The 21849-nt window shown below is 42.1% G+C and overlaps 1 protein-coding gene across 2 annotated transcripts in view; it reads right to left on the reverse strand.

Moving 5' to 3' along the window:
• Positions 1–16529: 16529 nt before the first annotated feature.
• ELP2 (elongator acetyltransferase complex subunit 2) overlaps positions 16530–21849 on the reverse strand; it is a 41651-nt gene continuing 36331 nt past the window's right edge. The window contains exons 19-22 of one of the 2 annotated variants that reach the window (XM_065052924.1): positions 21694–21815; positions 21049–21191; positions 20143–20256; positions 16530–19094 (exon numbers count right to left, since the gene is read on the reverse strand). In XM_065052924.1, the coding sequence (XP_064908996.1) occupies positions 18938–19094; positions 20143–20256; positions 21049–21191; positions 21694–21815 (536 nt within the window). In that variant the 3' untranslated portion in view covers positions 16530–18937. Of the gene's footprint in view, positions 19095–20142; positions 20257–21048; positions 21192–21687; positions 21816–21849 lie in introns of those variants that run through there. The other variant, XR_010470385.1, reaches the window with a different exon arrangement.

Genomic DNA, 21849 nt, shown 5'->3' on the forward strand with positions numbered 1-21849 from the left:
ACTTTGTCACTTAATTTTGCAGTTATATTGATTTTTTTTTAAAACTCTTCGAGCCACGGTTTGTATAAAAGATGTTTCAGAAAGGTACAGTATGTTGGTTTTCAAATTATTTGCTAGCGAACACTGATTTCTGTTATCTTTGCTGTCTGTCCCTCTATACTATGGACTTTAAACAACTATCCTAATTACAAAACCAATAAGACAGAAGTGCAACAATGTATTCCTTCTGTCCGCTTCTGCCATTCTCAAAATCACTGAATTGTCCAAATTCATTGCTTTTCAAATCCAGTTCTTGTCAAAATCCCATTTCACAGTTTCCATTGGGTTTCTCAGATGCACAAGAGACTTTCCAGTCAACACACAGAGAAAGCCATCTAGCAAGAACACCCTACATGTGTTCTGTACTCCTAATAAACACGTAGATTTTCACCTGTCTTCTGGTAGCTTAACTCAGTGGATAAACATGACTTTTCTTCTTTCAAAACCCACAGCAGCCTTCAGAGCCTCTCCAGGAAAGCAACACCTCCACAGCCACCCTGCAGCCAGGTAACCCAACTCTGCATAGAAATGCAGGATAATCACAGCTTCATTTCAGCAGCAGGTGCAACTCATTAACCCACAGACACTTGCTGTCTCGTGGGGAGCAGAGGCAACTCAACTTCACCAGAGAGAGAGGCCCTATGGGGAAAGCCCTGGGAAAAGCTGAGCCTGGGGAAGATGTTTAAGCCACACATCAGGTTTTGTTGCAGCTACATCTGTTCTCTTTCCTCTGCGGTCTGCCTCCCCCCATAGCCAGGGAGCCTCAGACCTGCTGATTTCAGCTCAGCACCTGAATCATCCTCAGGTTTTCTTCACCTAGGTGGGTGGCAGGCAGGCATCTTGCTGGTCAAACATGGACAAGTAGTAGCTGGCATCCTGGCAATGAGACACCCTCACCACAGCTTGCCTTGTACACATTCTGCTTTGCAGCTTTCTCAGGCAGTCACGGCCCCAAGCCTGACAGTGTTGAAGAAGAGACTGGACAAGCCCTCAGACACATGGTGTGAACTGTGGGGTTGTCACATGCAGGGACAGGAGTTGGACTCCATTATCCTTGTGGGTCCCTTCCAACTCGGGACATTCTATGATTCTGCAATTCCTTTTCTGATCACCTTGCTTCTGCATTTCAATGTCTGATATGCTCCACATACTGTTCATCCATTGGACACATACACCTGGCCCTTTTTGGGGTTACCCACATGTCAAGGCCCCTTGTCAGCAGATTAGAGTGTGTATGCAGCAATCCGTGCTGCCAGCCTGGGCCAGATGAACTGCTGTCCTTTGCTTACATTCAGCTTCTGCCACTGGCATTACTCCGCCTATGACAGGAATGTCACATTGTCACCTACCTTGTGATCAGTCTTAGATTTTATTTACTAATAAAAACAAGTCAGGCTGGAAAATACACCTTTTCACATGGCTGGGAATTGAATGCAGACTAGCTGCTTAACCAGCAAGAAAGCGATTTTATTCTTTCAGATGCTTTTTCCTAATTGCTAAGGTCTGTCTTATATTTTAATCAATGTCACTTGGTTTGTTCAGGCAGCTTTAACTTGCTTGTTCATCCCTCTGCATGTAAGAGATGTCCTTTGTGAACACAATCAAGCCTTTTTGCAAGACCAACAGTAAGAAAGTCATAATTTTTAAATAAGATATCTTGTAGTCACTTGGAAAATAAATATATAAAGTGTTTTGAAATTGCAATCAGCTAGTCCCTCTAGTGAAGTGGAAATTTGTTGGATGAACAGAGACATTGTCTGCAGAAAACTGAGGAACAGAGGTTTAGTGACATACTGAAGATTTCTGATGGAAAAAAATACAAATAAGGGAAACTTGTGACCTGCATTCAACTCAGCCCACAGGAGGTCTGCAGCTGTTGTCCTCTGTATCTCCTTCCCTCCTTAATTGTCTCACCAGCTTTAGTGGCTCTCAGTCCAGGGTCTTCAAAGACACTTGCTAGTAACCTGATTGCCAATGACAACAAAAGACTCAGAATTGCCTATTTTGATTATTGTTTCATTTTCATTCAACTCACAGCCAGTTCATATTGGCAGGGGCTTCTTAATGCCTATCTGATGATCTGGAAATTCACACCAGTGAGTGAAAATATCTACCCCTCAGAAGGCAGTACAAGTCCAGAGCTACTGGTCCCTTGAGGATCCCCAAACACCAGTGGGAGATATTTTCTCCTAAGTTCCTGTCCCAGATGTGCACTTATTCCTCAGCCCCTTCTCCATCACCCTTAGCTGATACTTCAGCTTCCTCTGGTGAAGCCATCTGAAAAAATATTTGCTGTGCAAAGATCAAAGAGAAGCAACAATTAAAACTGGGCGAGGGTGTTGCCAAAGTGCTGGAAGACATTCAGAGAGAGAAATGTAAAGATGATGGGCGTGACATTTTGCAACACCAGAGCTCTTTCTGATGTGTGATTTCACACGGCTGTAGCTGGAGGAAAATTTTCAGAAGACCTTTTCAAAATGAAACGAGTTTCAGAAATACTCTAAAATTCTTTAGGAACAGCTCAATCAGCCTTGAGTGGGGACTTGAGAAGGAGAAGACTTAAAAAAAATTAAAAAAAATAGTGGAACACAGGCCTGTGCCCCTCCCTTTGCTTTTTAGCTTGTCACTACCCACTTGTCAGGTAACAGCAATGCTAAGAATGCTGCTACTGCAAGCAGCCGATGTTCGCTGGGCCCTCCCAGCCTGGTTGGGATGACGGCCCTTACACAGCAAAGCTGCAGGAGCCCCTGAAGGAAACACCGTCAGTGCTGAACGGACAGATGGGTGCAGGAGGCAGAGCTGGAAGGGATTTAATTTGTCCTCCTCGCAGAGGCCCTTCCACGCTGCAGCCACCACCGAGGTCGCTGGAAGAGGCGGTGAGGGAGAAGCACGTGTGAGAAAGAGGAAGGTTTTGCCAGCTGGCCAGTACCCAATGCTCCCTTTGAAATATTCAGGGAAAGAAAAAGATATATTACTTCAACCGCCTCTTCCACTTCCCAAAACTTAATCATGTGTGTTTTCATGTGTGAGAACCACTAGCTACGTAGTAATGCCTCTAAGATAATTAATGTTTCATCCTTGTAACATAAACACAAGAAGGATACTGATAGTTTCAAGGTGTTCATGAGATGGAGATGGTGGGATTCTGCGTAGAAATGCTAACACTCTCATTCACAAGAACTGGTGATGGCCAGAGAGATGTGTCTTTTAATGAAAAAATGTAATATCAACAAATATCTGTAACACAACTTTAAAGAGGCTCTCAGAATGACTTTTAAATAATTGAAGAGGGAGTTTAGATACTGCTGAATGGTGATGCTCTGGCTCTCAGGCTAAGTTCTGAAGTTTACTACAGATCCCAAAGATGGAGTGCATTCTAGCTTGAAAACAGAGCTGAGCGAGCATCCAGCTGCACTGGGATCAAAGTTTGTTAATATTTTAATGTTTCTAACATGATGCAGAGTGCATGAAAAGTCTAAGCCTTGGGGACCATCCTGCTTAATTTATGTAGTGAGTCACTAGCAAAAAGCAAAGCTGTAGTTCTGCCATCCTGAGGGCAGACTGAATTCTGGCTATTCTCAGTAGTCCAATATTGATCAGTAAAACAACCTCTTCTTCCCCTTTTACATTTTTAACAAAGAAAATAGAATATTAATCTGGTTCAGGACAATAACAGACAATCATGAAAAGATGTTGGAGCTGACTGTGAGCTATACTGCTTTTCAGGCTAATGTAGAGATAAATCAGATCAGCATTTGACAAACAAAACAGTCATGCTGACGCTGGATTAATTGCATGCATTGTCAGAAACGCAAGTAAAGGCCCTTCAAACATTCTGTCTACTTGAAGTCAACTCCAGTCTATTTAAAACAGATGTCTATGGAGCAAATACGTTCTAGTGAAAAGCAGCTCTGCGAGGCATGAACGGGTAACAGTAACCACAGAAAATCTGGTGTTAGCAGTGCACTTGTAAAGGACTCGACTGTCGGACAAGCAGTAGCAGGTGCCAGGGGAGGTTTAGACTGAATACTAGGAAAAACTTCTTCACAGGAATGGTTGTCAGGCATTGGAACAGGCTGCCCATGGAAGTGGTGGAGTCACCATCCCTGGAGGTGTTTAAAAGATAAGTAGATGTGGCACTTAGGGACATGGTTTAGTGACAGTGTTAGGTTAATGTTTGGACTCTATGATCTTGAGAGTCTCTTCCAACCAAAATGATTCTGTGATTCTGTGCCTGACAGCAGGACATGCAGGTGGAGTAGGGAGTGGAGAGACAACTCAGGGTTCGGCTTTCCCTCAACAGTCCTGCATAAAAAGAAGCAAAACACTGGTCCTCCATCTCCATGGACATAGGTATTAGGACAGGAATCTTTCCGGTGAGGTGGTGATATTGCACCCTTTCCTATGTATGAAAAAATTCTGACAGCCTCAGCCTGCAAGCCTTAGCTCTGCAGTAAGCAGAACTGAGAGGAGTCAGTTTTGGATGCTGAAAACCACTGTGCCATCATGACACATTTTGGCTCCCTTGTTGTCCCCACTGTCTGTCTTAATTCCATTTTGCTCAGAGCAGAAGGTGAAACTCAGGACAGCTCATTTGTGGCCACCCAAACAAGAAGCGACTACATGAGAAGAGCTGTACCTGTCCTCCTGATGACAAACTTGCTGAAAGTCAGAGACATCTTTGGGGGCATTCCCCACCCAAAGGAGTCTGTATAGACCACACTGCATTGCAGTAGCCACTGCTTTTCCCCTCCCAGTACACAATACCAGGTAACGAGAGGAGATCTTCTGTACAGTGGGCATATGGATTCAGTTCCAGTTTCTGGACTCCCAGAGCAATGAGCTGTCTCATCCTGCCACAGCTGCTGCCCTGCAGCATTCAGTGAGTGGGATGGAAGTGGAAATGCTGGGTTTCCACAATTAGGGTGGGACCTTCTCACTTTCTGAAATGACTTGAATGGAAGTAAAGAACCACCTCATTTGTACAGCTGTCACTGGCCAAGCTATAAACTGAATTCAGCTACTTTAGGTGAGCCTTAAGCCTCAAAGAAGAAAAAGGGGAAGGAGACTGATCTCCTCCCATATCTGATAAGGCAACAGACCTCAATATATCAGACAGTTTTTTAACCTGACAAATAAAGAAGCAAAAATTGGACAGTTGCACGTATACCAGTATGGCTGGCTTTTACCTCCTTATAAAGGCTACTTACAGTGATACAAGTTTTTGTCTTAGTTTGAAAAGACAAAATAATCTGATGATTTTCTACAGCTTTGCTCATCCCATCACATTTCTCCAGAAGGTTTCACTAAGAATGATACATTATGCTGTTTGTGTCATGAAAAACTGTCACATCTCAGAGACATTGCAATATGACATCGGTTTGGTGTTATGAGAAAGATTTCATAGCAGCTAGACAAGCCAGGGGATTTAGCAAACAGAATGACACTGTGTGGCAACCTGGAAAGTGTTATTGCCTGATGCCTTTAAAGAAGCACCTATCATTGATCTGGGACTGCAGCAGATCTCCCAAAATAGCCTGGTACTGACTAGCCTATGGGAGAAAAGAATGGCACAGCCAAAACCCTGTCAGCATCTGGCACCAGCATGCCTTCACATGTCGTGAATGCCTGCTAGCAAAGCTTCATATGCCCATTATCCTATGAAAGGTTTGTTTGCATATTTATGCCACTTGGGAAGTGAATATTTTTTATATTATCCAACAGCTGATGATATAAAAAGAGAATGTCTGCCTGGGACACAGTGTGCTTTCTGGAGGTGAGGTGAACTGGTTGTCTGCAGACACACTGCCATGAGACATGTCAAACTGCTTTGAGATTCAAGCATGGGAATGGTGTCACACTACAAGTCATAACTTGCCCAGTTTCAGATGCCATCCTGTTGACAAAATACTGTACGTATCTAAAAAATAGGATTTCCATCAGTCAGAATAGTGAGTGAGCAGCCAAGGTAGAAGATGGGAAGATGTCTGTAAGAAAAAGACCCCAAAGAACAACCCTAAGCCCCTGCTGCCCAGCCATTAGAAGAATAGGCTTGTCACCAGCACTAGCTGAGGGGACGGTGCAGAATATGAATCTCAGATCCCAAAGCACATCAGCCTCCATATTGACCTCTGTGCCTGCTGCACTAGTGGCACCATCAAGACCTACTCCTCTCACAGGGTTAAACTATGTCCCAGTGACTCAGAGAACACATATGGCACCTTCAGAAGAAAACAGGGATATGAGAGCTTCTTCAAAAGCATATGTTCACCTTTCTCCCACACCTACACAGAAGCACAAGGTGCAGAACAGGCTCCACGCACACGTCATCACCACAGTCTGCTCCCAGGTGGGGCTGGGGTTTTGCAACCACTGAGTTCTTAGGCACATCTCAAAACTCTGTGGTGTCTTCCTTCGTTGTGGTTCTGACACACTGAAGCTGTGCTTGGGCTGAAATCAGGCATTTTTGCCTGGCTTGGGTTGGCTCTTTGCCTGTGTCTGGGATACCAGTTCTCACCCTCAACCAAATGGCCACTGGGGGAGGAAGGAATAGGGGCGACTCTGAGCAACGTTTTGCTAATGTTTGTTTCTTCTTAGAGGCATATCAAACCCAAACTTTTTCCTGCTTCCTCAAGACATATGGAGACAAGTGGGTAGTACCTTTACATGTGACTTCTCCTGATGGTTAGTAGACCTCGTTTTGGTGTCCTATGTATGACCAGTCAACCCCACCACCACTGTAACAGAACAAGTCTCTAAGACCAACAGCACATTCTCGCAAGCCCTTCCTTGCTTTTGGAAAACCTCTTTTACCCACATTATAGCGAGTGAGTTGCGGAGGAACAAGGAGATGTTTCGAACTTCAATCTTCCTGGATAACAAACGGCTGCCACAGAAGAAAAAAAACAAACCCAGAAATCACCGCACTGCTCAGTAACCCAGCAGGGTGCAATAATTCCCTCCTATGTTATGCAAAAGGACAAGCTGAACATCTACAGCACTTTCCACTGGACTTAAAAAAATCATTCATTGGTTTGTTTTTAAATCTGTAAAATCCTACAGAGACTTTTTGCTCTCTGCTAATTTTGTTGGCAAGGTCAACTGGGAAAGGTTTCTGGCATTTGCCACGTCCGCTGGGAGGCCTTTCACACAGTGTGAAAACCCATCCCTGACGTGGCTGGAAAGTCTCTCACTGAACCAGAGAAGTCACTCACCAGCCTCCTCCATTTATACTGAGTCAATGAAGGAAATTCTCACCACCGTGACTGGCTGATCCTTTGATGGAGATGCAAAGATGCAGGAGGCACAATGGCAGCTGCTGTGCAGACTTCCCAAACTTGCTGCCAATACCTTCAGTTTTGGGTTGCAGCTACCCTGCTATTTTAATATTCAATTTATTTTTTAACAGCAAATGCTAATCATTCAGCACCATGCAGCTATTCTGAGGCCTCTGACACTGCAGACCAGAATGATATTAGGAAAATCAATTTATGACTTAAACGAGGAAAGAGAAAAACAGTCCAATGGCAAGAAGCTGCACTCTGTCACAAATACCCAAAAGACAGTTCTAAATTCACATTGCATGCCTTAAATGCTTCAAACAAGTGAATTTTTACTTGTTTCAAAACAAACAAACAAACAAATGCCAGTACTTTAATAAGCAGTTTGGTTTACTAGTCAGTCAGAGATAAATATTAATAAATTAAAAGGTGTAAAAAGTAATATATGCTTATTTCTTGAAAGAAATATTGTAGTGCTGGGGAAAAGGCAGTAAGTTCAATGAAAGAAATTAAAGAGATGAAAGAGACCTTATTGCCTCTTCTTCTCCAGGAGAACTCTGGGCAATCACCAACCGCATGAAGTTTAACAAGGACAAGTGCTGGATTTTGCACCTGGGACATGGCAACCCCGGTTGTACATACAGACTGGGGGATGGGAAAGCAGCTCTGCAGACAGGGATCTGGGAGTTCTGGTCGATGGCAAGTTGAACATGAGCCAACAGTGTCCTTGGCAGCCAAAAGGGCCACCCGTGTCCCGAGTGCATCCAGCACAGCATTGCCAGCCAGGCCAGGGAGGTGATTGTCCCGCTCTGCTCTGCACTGGTGCGGCCTCACCTGGAGCACTGGGTGCAGTTCTGGTGCCAAAGGATAAAAAGGATATAAAGGTACTGGAGTGTCCAGAAGGGGGCTACGAAGTTGGTGAAAGGTTGGAGGGGAAGCTGTATGAGGAGCAGCTAAAGTCACTTGGTTTGTTCAGCCTGGAGAAGAAGAGACTGAGGGGAGACCTTATGGGGCTACAGCTTCCTCACAAGAGGAGGAGGAGGGGCAGGTGCTGAGCTCTTCTCTTCAGTGACCAATGACAGAATCTGAGGGAATGTCAGGAAGATGTGCCAGGGGAGGTTTAGGTTGGACATGAGGAAAAGTTTCTTCCCCCAGAGGGTGGTGGAGCACTGGAACAGGCTCCCCAGGGAGGTGTCACAGCCCCAAGCCTGACAGTGTTCAAGAAGACGTGAGACAATGCCTCAAACACATGATGTGATCTGTGGGGTTGCCACATGCAGGGACAGGACTTGGACTCGATGATCCTTGTGGGTCCCTTCCAACTCAGTACATTCTATGATTCTATGAAAGGAACAGTACAGATGCCATAAAAGGGACTCTTCAGACTGGAAAAGAAATCCATGAGTGGGGAATATGCAAGAGGTCTATAAAATCACGAATGACAATGAGACAGTGAAAAAAAAACAATCCTGTGATGAGGCAGTAAAACAGAGGCAGAAAAATAAGTTCCATTTTACACTTCAACAATGTGAAGTAAGAAAATAAGTTTTTTTAAAATCCTCTTCTGATGGAGATGTTGGGGTGAGGGAGAATGTCTGTAACAGAGAATAAGACCTTCCGTGATTAGGAGGGGCTCATTAGTTTTTGAAGTTGTACCGTTTCCCAACTGCAGGACCAGAATAGAAGAAAGAGTGCTTTCAAAATCAGCATTTCCTGATGATAAATGCTTGTCACCGAAACATTGCATTTAAGCAACTCAGAGGAGACCAAATACCTGTCTTTGAATATATTTGTAATTTATTTTGATTTTTGGGGTATACATGGCAGGTGCTGGAGACATCCATTTATCCTTTTCTTATATTGCCACCTGGTGGTCCTAGGCATATGAAAGCAACAAATTAACTGATTTTTTTCAGTAAAATGACCTCAGTTTAAGCATTTAAAATAACATCCACTTCTTTTCCCCTGAGACAGAATATGGGTATTTTTTAAATATAGAATTTTTAGGGGGGAGGGGCTGTTCTGGTTTTACCATCAGTATGATAGTTCCTGTGTGTAGTGCAGTCCGCTCTTGATTATCTAATGAAATGGCTGCAGTGGCCACTGCAGGTCACAGGGAAATGGTTTATGTGGATTGCAGCTCTGCTGTGGGCTCTGGACACCCAGTTGGCTTGGGTGGCTGCCCCATGTTTGGGTTCAGGGCATGAGGAGAGCAGAGCCTCCAGCCAGAGCCAAACCACCATCTCGTTCTTCTGCCCCTTTCACCTCCCCCGTGGTGGAAACAGAGCACAATGATATTGAATAAGTGTGAAATGGGCTCTTTAGTTCCCAGAAGCAGCATAGCCACATAGTCAGAGTGATGTTTGAGTTCACATCTCACACAGATGTCAGAGTACATTGCACAGCGGGTACAGGGAAGGTGTTAAACTCTGCAGCTAGTTTAAAGAAGAAAGCATTATAGACTTGGACTTCCTAGGGGAGGAAACTGTATAATAGATTTTAGACTGGTCTACTATAACAAGGCCATATGTACTGGTCCAGCTTTTGGTCCCCCAGTGCAGGAAAGATGTTGTTAAACATCTTTCTGCTGCTGCAAGCGCAGCAGAGGGCCACCAAGGTGGTGAGGGAGCTGGAGCAGCAGTCACAGAACCAGAGAATCACAGAATGTTAGGGATTGGAAGGGACCTCAAAAGATCATCTAGTCCAATCCCCCTGCCAGAGCAGGAACACCTAGATGAGGTTACACAGGAATGTGTCCAGGTGGGTTTTGAATGTCTCCAGAGAAGGAGACTCCAAAACCTCCCTGGGCAGCCTGTTCCAGTGCTCTGTCACCCTCACTGAGAAGTTTCTTCTCAAATTTAAGTGGAACCTCTTGTGTTCCCGTTTGAACCCATTACCCCTTGTCTTACCATTGGCTGTCACCGAGAAGAGCCTGGCTCCATCCTCGTGACACTCACCCTTTATATATTTATAAACATTAATGAGGTCACCCCTCAGTCTCCTCCAAGCTAAAGAGACCCAGGTCCCTCAGCCTTTCCTCATAAGGGAGATGCTCCACTCCCTTAATCATCTTTGTTGCCCTGTGCTGGACTCTATCCAGCAGTTCCCTGTCCTTCTGGAACTGAGGGGCCAGAGAGACACAGTCTGGTGAGGTGAGGCAGAGGGATGGAGCCGGTTCAGCCTGGAGGAGAGAGGGCTTTGGGGGCACCTGGTAGCAGCCTTCTGATACCTAGGAGAAGGCTGTGAAGAAGATGGAACCCAGCTTTTCACAGTGTTGAGTTGCAGGAAGATGAGAGAGAGGGCATAAGCTGAAACAAGAGAGGTTCAGAGCTGATATAAGAAGAAACTTTTTTCACCATGGGGACAGCAATGAAACAGGTTGCTCAGAAGGGCTGCACAGTCTCCATCCTTTGAGATTTTTGAGACCAGACTGGAGGAAGCTCTGAGCAGCCTGGTCTGACCTCATAGCTGACCCTGCCCAGAGCAGAAGTTTGGACTAGGGACTTCCTGATCTCCCTTCTAATTTTAATAATCCCATGTCCTATTGCTCTGTGAACCACAATCTATTTTTATGTCAGTTAAGAAAAGCTCTGCGCCAACAATTTTCAGTACTACTAACCTATGGAAATACACTCTTGAACAATTAATTCAAATTGCAGAATTTCACATCCCAGACATAAATCTTCTTTGGAGATATGACAGTACTTTTTACATGATAAAACACCAAAATTCTTTTTGATGGGTAGAAAAAGTTGCAGCTATCCTTTGCCTAGTAGTGGCTAACCAAAAACAGCCTTTACACTTTTTCATTGACTTTACCAGACTACATTTTGTGTAGCTATAACTGTAGGGTCCGTCTACCAGCCTGAATCAATGCTCACCATCTGTAGAGGGGCTCCCACCCTGACTAATCCCAGTGGGCTTAGTGAGCTGGAAATAACACTGAAGATGCAGCAACATTTGTGGTACAGAGAGAATGTAGGTACACACCGAAGAAGCAGACGCTAGACCAGAGCACCCATGGAAGGTTCCTACCCTGCACCTTTAGCGCCTGTGTAGGTCAGACAGACCCACTCTGAAGACCCACACAGAGCATCCCACAGGCATCTCAGGCATTTCCCTGCCCTGCAGCTTTTTTAGCCTCCCTGGCAGAGACAAAGAAACGTGTAGCACAGCTCGGTGCTCTCTGCAGACAGTGGCGAAGACTTGTAGCATGCCCCATATAAGACTGCCTGCCATGTCAAAGCAAAGACCTTAAACAGCAAAAACTCCTGTGCTCTAAAAAGAACATATGCGCATTACAGATATTCTCTCAGAGAGGTACACCTTTGTATGAAAACTCCTAGGATGGAGGTTCTCTGAGATTATGAAATGGACAGGCAAACATAACAATTGCTTTATCTTGAAAAGCACTCGGAGAGCTTCCCTTGGGGAGACTGCGGTCAATTCATTTCTGTAGAAGAGAAAAATTCCCCCCAGTGACAGGTAGACAACTTACGCTCTAACAAGGTAAGAAGGCTATGCTGCTCACACATACACCAGTAATTTGTTGTCAGGGAAAAAGGAGGTAATGAGACTGGACAGCCTGTGTAAATATCAAATGCCCAAAACCCAGCAATGGAGGAATCAGAGACACAGGAGGCAGAAGGGAAAATAATACCAAGAGGATGTTCTGCTTGATATGTATAAATTCCTATAGGACCACGTATTAAAAAGCATAGGATTATCTCACTAGAACAATAGCAAGAGAGAAGAGGATGTTGAAAACATAAGGATTGATTATATGAGGATTTAGGAGCCTGCAAGAATGGAGAAGGGACTAAGAAGGCAAAATACCTTCTTAAAAGAAGAATGGGTGAATAAACAGAGAAAAGGCTTGGAAAAAAAAACAAAAACAAAAACAAAACAAACAAAAGATCAGGCATCCTTGTTTGCACAAGCTCTTGATTCAAGGGGAAATAGTTCCTTTGTAGTAAGATTCTGGTTGCCGTATCCCTTGTTATTTCAGCTGGGATCAGCTAGAGTCTATATAAGGGTGACACTGCCATAACGTGGCAATTACCTCAAGCATAACACCTCCTCTCCTCTCATCTACACAGCAGTAATGTTGGCTGAATCATGCAAGCACCAATTTACATGGAGCAGCTCCTTTGGAGGTCTTCAAGCCCAGGGCATGGCTGGTTGGTACAGCTACCCTGGGGTACCAGAGTGAGCCCCCTTATAGAACAGCATTGGGCTTTGTCATGTGGTCTACCCTAAACTCCTTCCAGAAAAAGTGAGAGATCATTTTTAGTTTTATCACTGCATTACAGCACAGATAAGTTACTGCAGAAAATAAAATGATGAAGCTAGCAAAGTTTGAAAATGCCATTGAACACAGACTACGCAAATACAGTCACCAGAGCTGGTCACGCGAGGTAAGAGCCAGCGCTGTGCTTGAGCACGACTATTGGGGGCTTGCAAAGGGAGCCCATGGCCCTCCAAGCTTTCTGCCAGAAAAAGGTAGAAGCAGGATAAGGGGAATCTGGTGGCTGGATGGGCACGGAGACAGCCCCTGGCTGGGGAACAGGAGTGTCTGAAGGAAGGTCCCACAACCGTATGAGGATGTGCTGATATCCAGGGCAAAAGTGGGAATGGTTGGAGCGTCAAGGGCTGGGAAAGTCACGGGGTGAACAGCTGACCTGCCACCTCCAAATTACTGCTGTAGAGGCTGATAAAGTACTGCTGGTAAAAAAGCAGTGGTAGAGCGTTGCTAAACCGTGCTCAACAACTCCCCCCTTCAAGAGCTTCCTAGTGCACTAAAGGCAAATTCCGATTTTTGTACCATCAGAGATTTTGTCTCAGGCTTTGTACAGCTCCAGATGCTCCTTAGAACAGAGCAAGCAATATTTTTGCTGCCCATTTCAGTTATTTTCTTATTTGGAAAAGCCACTTCTTCTTTAAAGTGAAATTCAAGTCTAAATGAGGACACAGCTGTTTCCTCCTTTTCCCTCAGCTCCGCAATAGCAGCAATCGGCAGTGAGCCTCAGAGCATCCTCACTTCTTCCCGTTAAATATTTGGGAAAACAGAGATTACTCAGAGTTACCAAAGTGATGTTTTCAATAGCTGAGAGCTCAGTAATTGACTTCCTTGAAATTTGCACCAGCTTCTAGTTACTTCTGGAGTCCCAGCCCACAAGACAGATCAAGACAGGTGACAGCAGAAGAACATACTTTTTTTTTTTTTTGTTAAGGCTTAGGATCCTGTTCCTTCTTTCCCATTTCATAATTGGAAACCAGGCACAATCATTAGCTCACTGCTGGTAGCGGTGTTTAGAGAGCCTGCCACGTGGAGCCCATGCAGGTAGGTGTTCCTGGGGCTGAATGTCAGCATCTCTCATCTTCCCAGTTTACACAAGCAGCTCATCCTTTGTCCTCCAGGTCCCAGTGCCCTCCACAGCGTCCTCGCTCCTCAAGTCAGTGTTAGCACACCTTTTCATTCCAATGCAGGCTTGAGGATGCCTACATTTTGGCCTGACAGATTTAAGATGGCTTCGGATAATCTCAATAAACATTTGACTTTTAGATCTCTGATTATAAACAACCATAACCACACCATTTCTTGCTTTCTTTTTCACAGATGCCTTTACTGTAGGAAAAGACAATCCTACCTCCTTTAAGTCTGACTACATCAACCACCTTGTTCATATCTTCAGCCATGAAGCCTCCTCAGAACAAGCATAAAGTCAGTATAATACTTTCGATAGTGTGCATCCAAAATATTGATGGGATGGCTTTACCTCAAATATATTGCAAGGTATTAGAATATTTTTTGTGAAACTTTTGTTTATTCCATCAATTTTTTCAACTCCATTCTCAGTGAGCAAGAATTTCAGAGTGGTGCATACACTGCCAACAGTTAACTTCTTAAAGAATTATTTCAGACTAGTGCAAAGCACTACAGCTATTACACTTTCTTCTACTGCATAATGTTTTATCATCAGTGAAAAAGTAATTTTCAGTTATTTACTTGGCTAATGTCAAGTATTTTAAGTTTGACCTTTAAATAACTCTAGATCTTCGCTTCCAGTAGCAGAAGATGAATAAAGGCTCTTACATGTTCACTAAAACAAAGGGAAAAGTCTCAGAGAAACTACAAATTGCTTTCTCCTTTTGTGTTTCCTATATATTAGCTCTTTAATTTGTGAGTTTAAAGAAGTCTTTAAAGATCTTTGCTCTGATAAAGGGACAATTTCATCCACATAAAGATGCCAGAATTGAGATTTCCCCCTGCAGAACATGACACTCTCTAATGGTGCTCTTGCCAGGTGGTCTTTAATGGGACGCCTTGGAAATGCTACTGGCACCAGCTTATTTATAATACATTGCCTTTGCATCAGGCAGGGGAGATAAAGCAGCAATATAACTTTACAATGAAAATTTGAGTGGGAGTAAACACTCTGGTGTGTAGTATTTGAAAGCAGATGCCACAGAGATTCAGACTGTGATGATTACAGGCTTTTGAAATATATTTATGGGGATAGTTGATGCAGAAAGATGCAACAGCTCATAATTTTAAAGTGGGAAAAAAAAATTGGAAACTTACCCACCAACTGCAGTGTAGAAAGCAATTTGCTTCCTGGAATTGAGATCTTGGGATAAAAGCTGATACCACTATTGTGATATTTTCCTACAGCAAACATATGGACAAAACAATAAACTGGTTTCAAAGAGATGCGCTGTGGTGTTTTTCTTTTGGTACCATGCAAGCTTTACATCTCTTGGTAAAGCAAGCTTTACATCTCTTTCTGCATTAATTGCAGAAAGGCAAAATATGAGGTGAGTGTTGGCATTCTGTGAGAACTTTAGTTCCATATTTGTAAATTTGGTTTAGATTTTTACCCTGGTATCTTGAGAGTACACCAATCTTGTTTTTCTCAGTTTACATACATGGGCACACACCCTTACGCATTATTTTAATCAAGTGAATCATTTCAACGCAGGTCTGTCTGAAAGACAGAGTGTTCAAAGGTAAAAATCCACAGATTTTATAGGTTTGAGATAAAAGAAAAGAATTCCATCAGTGTTAGACAAGAAGCTGCACCTTGAGCTCACACTCTGGAGATGAAAATCCACACCTGGAAGCAGTAAAAAATAACTAATCACAGGAAAACTAGTGAAAACTCACAATCAGCAAAGCACTCAAATCTGTGGGAAACAAGGCCTCATCTGCACCAAGTGCTGATGGCAATGTTTAATTAAATGTACGCTATTCTTTGGGGGCAAGGAACATGAGCGCATATGTCAACCAGCCCACGGTATTTCAGAAAGTAGCACTTGAGGGATGCAGAAGCACTAAGCAGCTTAACTCTCTAAACCTGCACAGACCCAGTTCTGCACATTTTGGATGTAAAGGTTGGTTAAAAAAAAAAAAAACTGAGAGTAAAATGTAAATAAGACTAAGAGGAGCATCAGTTTAGAGGGGATGCTGCATCAGCTTTGCATTCTGCTAGATCTCAGAGGTTTAAAATAAACACACTGCCCTTGGCCAACCTGATAAGAGAAATGAAGCCAGAAACTTAGAAATATGTTATGCTACTAGAGTTAGAAATTCATGCAGAGGATTAGGCTGCTATAGATGGGTGTATTTTGACGTGTATCATTTGCCTCCGGACTTTCATCACTGGAATTGTGCCCTTAGGCCTGATCTTAGGACTGGCAGGAAAGGGCAGTGCAAAGCTGGGACCATTATGATTCCAAAGAGTGAGTTTTTACTTCTGACCACTGCACGTGATATTGCCTCGCATGGTAAAGGGAAAACAAATGCAATATTGGAGGCTGTGTCATGAAAAGCTGAAGCTTCCAAAGACTGGAGTTGGTAGGGTTTATGTGATAGTCTTGAAAGGGAAAAAAATAAGAAAGGGAAACAAATAAGATTGCACCTACCTCGACTTTGGTTTTCATTGTGTGACACTGAACTATCTTCTATAAAGTGGGTGGTACAAGAAACTTGTGAAGTATAGAGGTTAAGTCCATCTTCCAAAATACTCTTGAGCACAACTACAGATTTTACTTAAGGGAGGCCATGAAAAATCATCACATTTTTAGAAAAACGTAATAGGTAGGAATAGAAAGAGGGATGGCACTTCACACAGGAGAACAGCAATGACAGAGCACCAGGGAAAAAAAATGTAGAAATAAAATGGACACATACAGCAGTTAGACATCTTGGTAGGTAAACAGGACTATGGTCAGGTCAGTCAGGTAAATATGACTGAAGCCATAGTTTTTTATTTTGTTTTAAGGTATGAAATAGTACATGACCATAGGCACTATAATTAATTAAACTGAGTCTCTCTGAGTAACTATATACAAAAAAAAAAAGCACATGGAAGAAAATAAAAACAACAGCCATTCGGTGGGCATAAAAAACAGTAGAATCTTTCAATTAAAGAAACAGTTTTTGGGGAAAAAAAACAGAAAAAAGGAAATATAGCAAGAAGGCACTTGACTCCAGCAGTATTTATCAAACCAATAAAACAAGAATCATGAAATAGAAAGAAGATAGTAAGTGTCTGGCAAATGCTTGCTGTTCTCCATTTTTTAAAAAAAGAAACAAAACAAAAAAGGAAAAAATCATCTTAAATAGTACTACTTCGTTGTTTAAAGAACTCTGTTCTTCATCAGGTACCCAATGCTACCCCCAAAATGATCGCTATAATTACACTCATTTTTCCTTGGTATCATGCTTATATTGATCCAAATAATTTTCTGATATTAGTTAAGACAATTTGACTTGTTACCCTGATGCTGATTTACCTGCTGGTTTGAAAAAAACTTTAGTGGATTTACTGAGGAGATAAAGGCGTATGTAAAAGTCACACCCACTAAATGCATAGTAAAGTGATATGTGAACAAAGATAACATCATACATAATACATTAGTCATGTGTTGAGGTGTCTCTTGACAACCTCTAACTTAATCGAAAAATAAAGTGTCTATTACAAACATTTAGACTTGGGAGATCAACAGACTAATCTGATGTATTCAAAGGTGGAACAATGAGGTATATTCTTCAATGCGATTGAGTCACAAAAATCCCAGGAGTAATGGAATGGATTACTAAACCATGTAATAGCTGATGCTTGTTTAATGACAGTATGTCACAAAACAAAAAGAGAGGGACAATATGACATTCACTTTTGCCTATAGGCAAGAGTGGCTGCATGGCAAGACATATTAGTATTGAAAAGTGTTCTCCAATATTATAATCAAATTGTAGGTAAGATACCAAATTACAGTTGTGACAGAGAATAAAGTTCCACTTTTGACAACTCTTTGATGCCTTATGAATGACAAGTTATGTCTTGCTTTTGCCAGGATACAGTCAATGGTTGTTTAAAAATTCCTGGACCAGTAAAAAATACGCTAATCAAATGCTTAACACACACGTAAGTAAAGTACAAGTAAAATGTAGCAAAGCACCTTTATTAAGAAGCTGGGGTTTAGACCCCTACCATGTTTTGAAGAAAGTTGGGTTTTTTTTAATGCTGAAAAACAGAACTGAAAATAAAAAGCTAAAATACAAATCCCTTTAAAACCTCATCTATAATTATTTTGAAAATAATTTGGCTCATTCTCTAGCTCAAGATGGAACACAGTAAAAAGTTAAGCACAATTCCAGTTATTTCTGTGCTACCGGTTTGGGTAGCTATTGGTTCTGGAACAAAAATAATTTTGATCCCAAAGTTTAACTGATTTCCAATTTGATTTTGGAATTGGAGACAGACCTGTTGAGGTCTATTATCAACCTATTTAAATTACAAGAGTCAGACAAATCAGCTAACTGGTTCAACTTGTCACCAGAATAGATAAAGAGCACTCACAAGTCACGAAGAGTCCAAAGGCAGATTCAGGAACGACTGGCACCTTTCAGGTCCCACCTACTGATATTTGTGAGCTCTTCCAGTCCGAACTAGAGGACATCCCTCAAAGCCGAGTGAGAGGTGACTCTTCTACAGCACTCTGCTCAGAGATGGCTCACGGGGGAGACCCCACAAGATTTAAGTGGTCTGTGAGTTGGCCATTAAGCCTCACACGACCAAGAAACATAAGCCCAGCACTATGAACAGCAGAAGAATGAGGAATACTCCTCCTTACGTAAGTTGGTCTAAGACTTGGATCAGGGCTGTAACACACGTTCAGAAGGTGATCAGAGAAAGCTGTATATTTAACTCGGACCTCTGTTTAACTGCACAGGAATAAGGAGCTCAAAACAATTCAGTACTCCATTTGTAACCCCAAGCACGGAAGAACCCAAGTACCAGCAGCTTCCCACCTACCTTTGGAGCCACAGTGAACAAAGACACCTCATTATCCTTCTCCCACACCCTACTCCACCTCCCATCCTCTAGGATATTCACCAACCAAAACGTGTAAGTACTTCATATTCCTGGAACTGCAGAATTAGGAAAATATTTGACATTTCAAACTAGCACAAAAGTTGCTTTAATAAGTTACATGTAAAATGTTTTGCTTTACACAGCAGAAAACAGAAAATCCAACAATCAAAATGACTAAAGGCAGAAACAAAATGTTGTGAATCTGTTTTGTGCAGATTCAAAGGCCTGCTGCCTTTGCTAAAGAGCAAATCTGTTGACATTGAATATCTTAACACAGTGATCAGCTCCACAACTTGCGAGCTGCAACCACTCACTGCTGTTCTGATCATTATGTCCGGCTCTGCCTGCATGGTGTCTCCAACACAAACGTTTCACAGCAAGAGCGTGACTTCGGCTGCAACAACAAAAAAAATCCATACATAACTGCAAAATGTCAAACACAGCTGGGCATGTGAGTGTAAACATCAACATTTTTATAATTAGTACTCTTCTTTTAACACTATCAACTGAGGAAAAACTGACTTGTGACAACCAGCAGGTATTAAGTTCTTAAAATAAGTAGGGCCATTAACACTAATGACATTTTATCCTCTCACTCATCAATAATTTAAACAGCTATTGATTTCAAGTTTTACCCCATTAAGCTGCAGGTCTAGCATCTCAGTTACTGAGATATGACAGATTTCTGGCTTTTAGCCTGCGATTTCCTGTTATCTAGTGTCTCTTTCCAATCCACTTCAAGCACACACGGGCCAAAGTCACCATCAGCTTTCGTTTCTGGTATTACAAATGCCAGTATGTGAAGGAAGAATCTAGTAGAGTGCTCCAAGTGAAATAGTCAGTGTCTCTCTACAGAGAGTTTCTTGAGCTGTCACTGCAGCAGCACCACATATTGCTTGTCATTCCTTTGGTTTCTGCTAGAAACTGCCCTTGAAAACTTGCTGTCACCTACTCCAAGAGGTTTTGCTGATGTATATCAGCAGTGATTCTTTTCCCCCCTCTTCAGTGTTTTCTATCATCTTATTTTATGACTAAAGGCAATAAAGGTTGGAGGTTTTTTTGTTTGTTTGGCTGTTTTTCGTTAAGCAGGCACATCAAATACTTCTCAAAGCATTTGCATAGCATGAAGTATTTGGGGGTTTAATGCCCCTCCCTCTCAGTTTCTGTCAGGATTTGTTTTTGTTGGTTTTTGTTGTTGGTTTTTGTTCGTGTGTGGTGGTGGTGGTTTCTTAATAAATCTAAATAAGCAATATTTTTATTTCCAGGTTTTGCTTAAAGACATCTTTAGACTTTCAGGGACCACCCTGTCCCTAAAAGGATAACAATTTCTGATATACAAATAAACTAGTTTTACATCATTTTCTACTATACAAACAGAACTCACGCACTATTAATCTCAAGAATAACACTTGCTTGCTCCCAACTTATTTCAAAAGACATACCTGTCACCCATCTCAACACAAAGGGTCCAATCTGCTAGTGCTGGTTCTTGCCCACTCTGCTTCCATGTGTACAAGATGATCTTCCCACTCTCTAAGCCTACTGCAACAATATATCTATCAAGAGAATAACTGCATTAGTTTCTGAAGAGATTACAGTAGGCAGCTCAGTGAAGCTGGCTCTAATGCAAGCTAGAAAGAACTTGCACTCAAACACTGAGTTGCACCTTGCCCTTTGAATCAATATTTACTTTTCCATGACAAGCAAAAAAATAAAATCACAATTTAAATCAAAGCGTCTTCAATAAAAAAGGTTCAAAGGAGAAACCTGTAAAACGTATTTGTTTAGGAAAAATATAAAAAGGTTATTGCAACATCAGATCAGGCAATATGAGGGGAGATTCAGGCTAGACAAAAGGAAGAAATTTTTTGCAATGAGGGTGGTGAAATACTGGCACAGGTTGCCCAAAGAGGTGGTAGATGCCCCTTCCCTGGAGACATTCAAGGCCAGGCTGGACAGGGCTCTGAGCAACCTGATCTAGTTGAAGATGTCCCTGATCATTGCAGGGGCGTTGGACCAGATAGTCTTTAAAGGACCATTCCAACCCAAATCATTCTATGACTCTTTTTTTATTGCAATATTATTGGAAGAACTAATGCATTTCAGGTGTGTTCACATCCCCCTCTCCCCTTTATTTTTTCTTATTACAGTGTTTGCAGAAGTCACCACACACCTGAGAAGAAGGCTAGGAAAGGAAAAAAGGTAGAGTTCATTCATTCATTCAAAGAATGGTTAAAATATTTGACAGGTAGATTTTAGAAGCTCTTTATCCACAGAAAACTGACTAAAGGGGAAAAAACCTAACTTCTAATTAAACACAAAATAGCATTACAAAGAAACAGCAGTACCTTCCATCAGGAGTAAGCACATGGCTGATACTGACAGCAGTAACAGAATCCCCAACATCCAGTACTGTTGAACAAGGCTTGACAGAATCCAACATATTCCCTTCAGTAGCCTCAGATAAGTCACACTGGCCCCAGATAATGACCTGCAAGAAAGAGAATCATCCAGGAATTTTCACTTTAATCTTTGTATTTGCAAGCATTTACAGAAACGTAAGGAATAACTTAGTTAAAATACTTACATTACAGGACACTGAACAAAGTATAACAGCCAAAAAATAGTAAAAAAATGTCTATCTACAGAGATTCAACTTTTCAGAGAGTCTGTCTGATTGCATTAAAGATACCGACAAATAAAAGACTCTGTTATGAAAGGTAAACTTGGAGACCCATAAGAGTTATGTGACATATGCCTGTCTTACGGTATGAAAAATGAAAGGAGGAAGTTCCACTGTCAGACTACAGTCTTGCGCACACATATTCAAGCATTTTATTTCCCATATTAAAGATCACTGATTTGTGTGGTAATATACACAACAAGCTTTCTCTGTATTTATAGAATATGGGCCCATTAGAACACAGCACTTGCTAATCGAAAATACATTTAAAATAATTCTGGGCTTTTAAAATTCCTTTTATATTAATTACCTTTTTGTCTCGACTGCCAGTAACAAAATACTTGCTATCTGGTGTCCAGTCACAAGACCAAATGATTCGACTGTGAACAGCTGTATTTTTGTCTGTGTATGCACAGCAACTGAAGACTGGTCCTGGAATAAAACATATAGAGGAAAACCCTTGCTT

This window comes from Columba livia, chromosome 2 (assembly GCF_036013475.1).
Source record: "Columba livia isolate bColLiv1 breed racing homer chromosome 2, bColLiv1.pat.W.v2, whole genome shotgun sequence".
NCBI lineage: Eukaryota > Metazoa > Chordata > Aves > Columbiformes > Columbidae > Columba > Columba livia.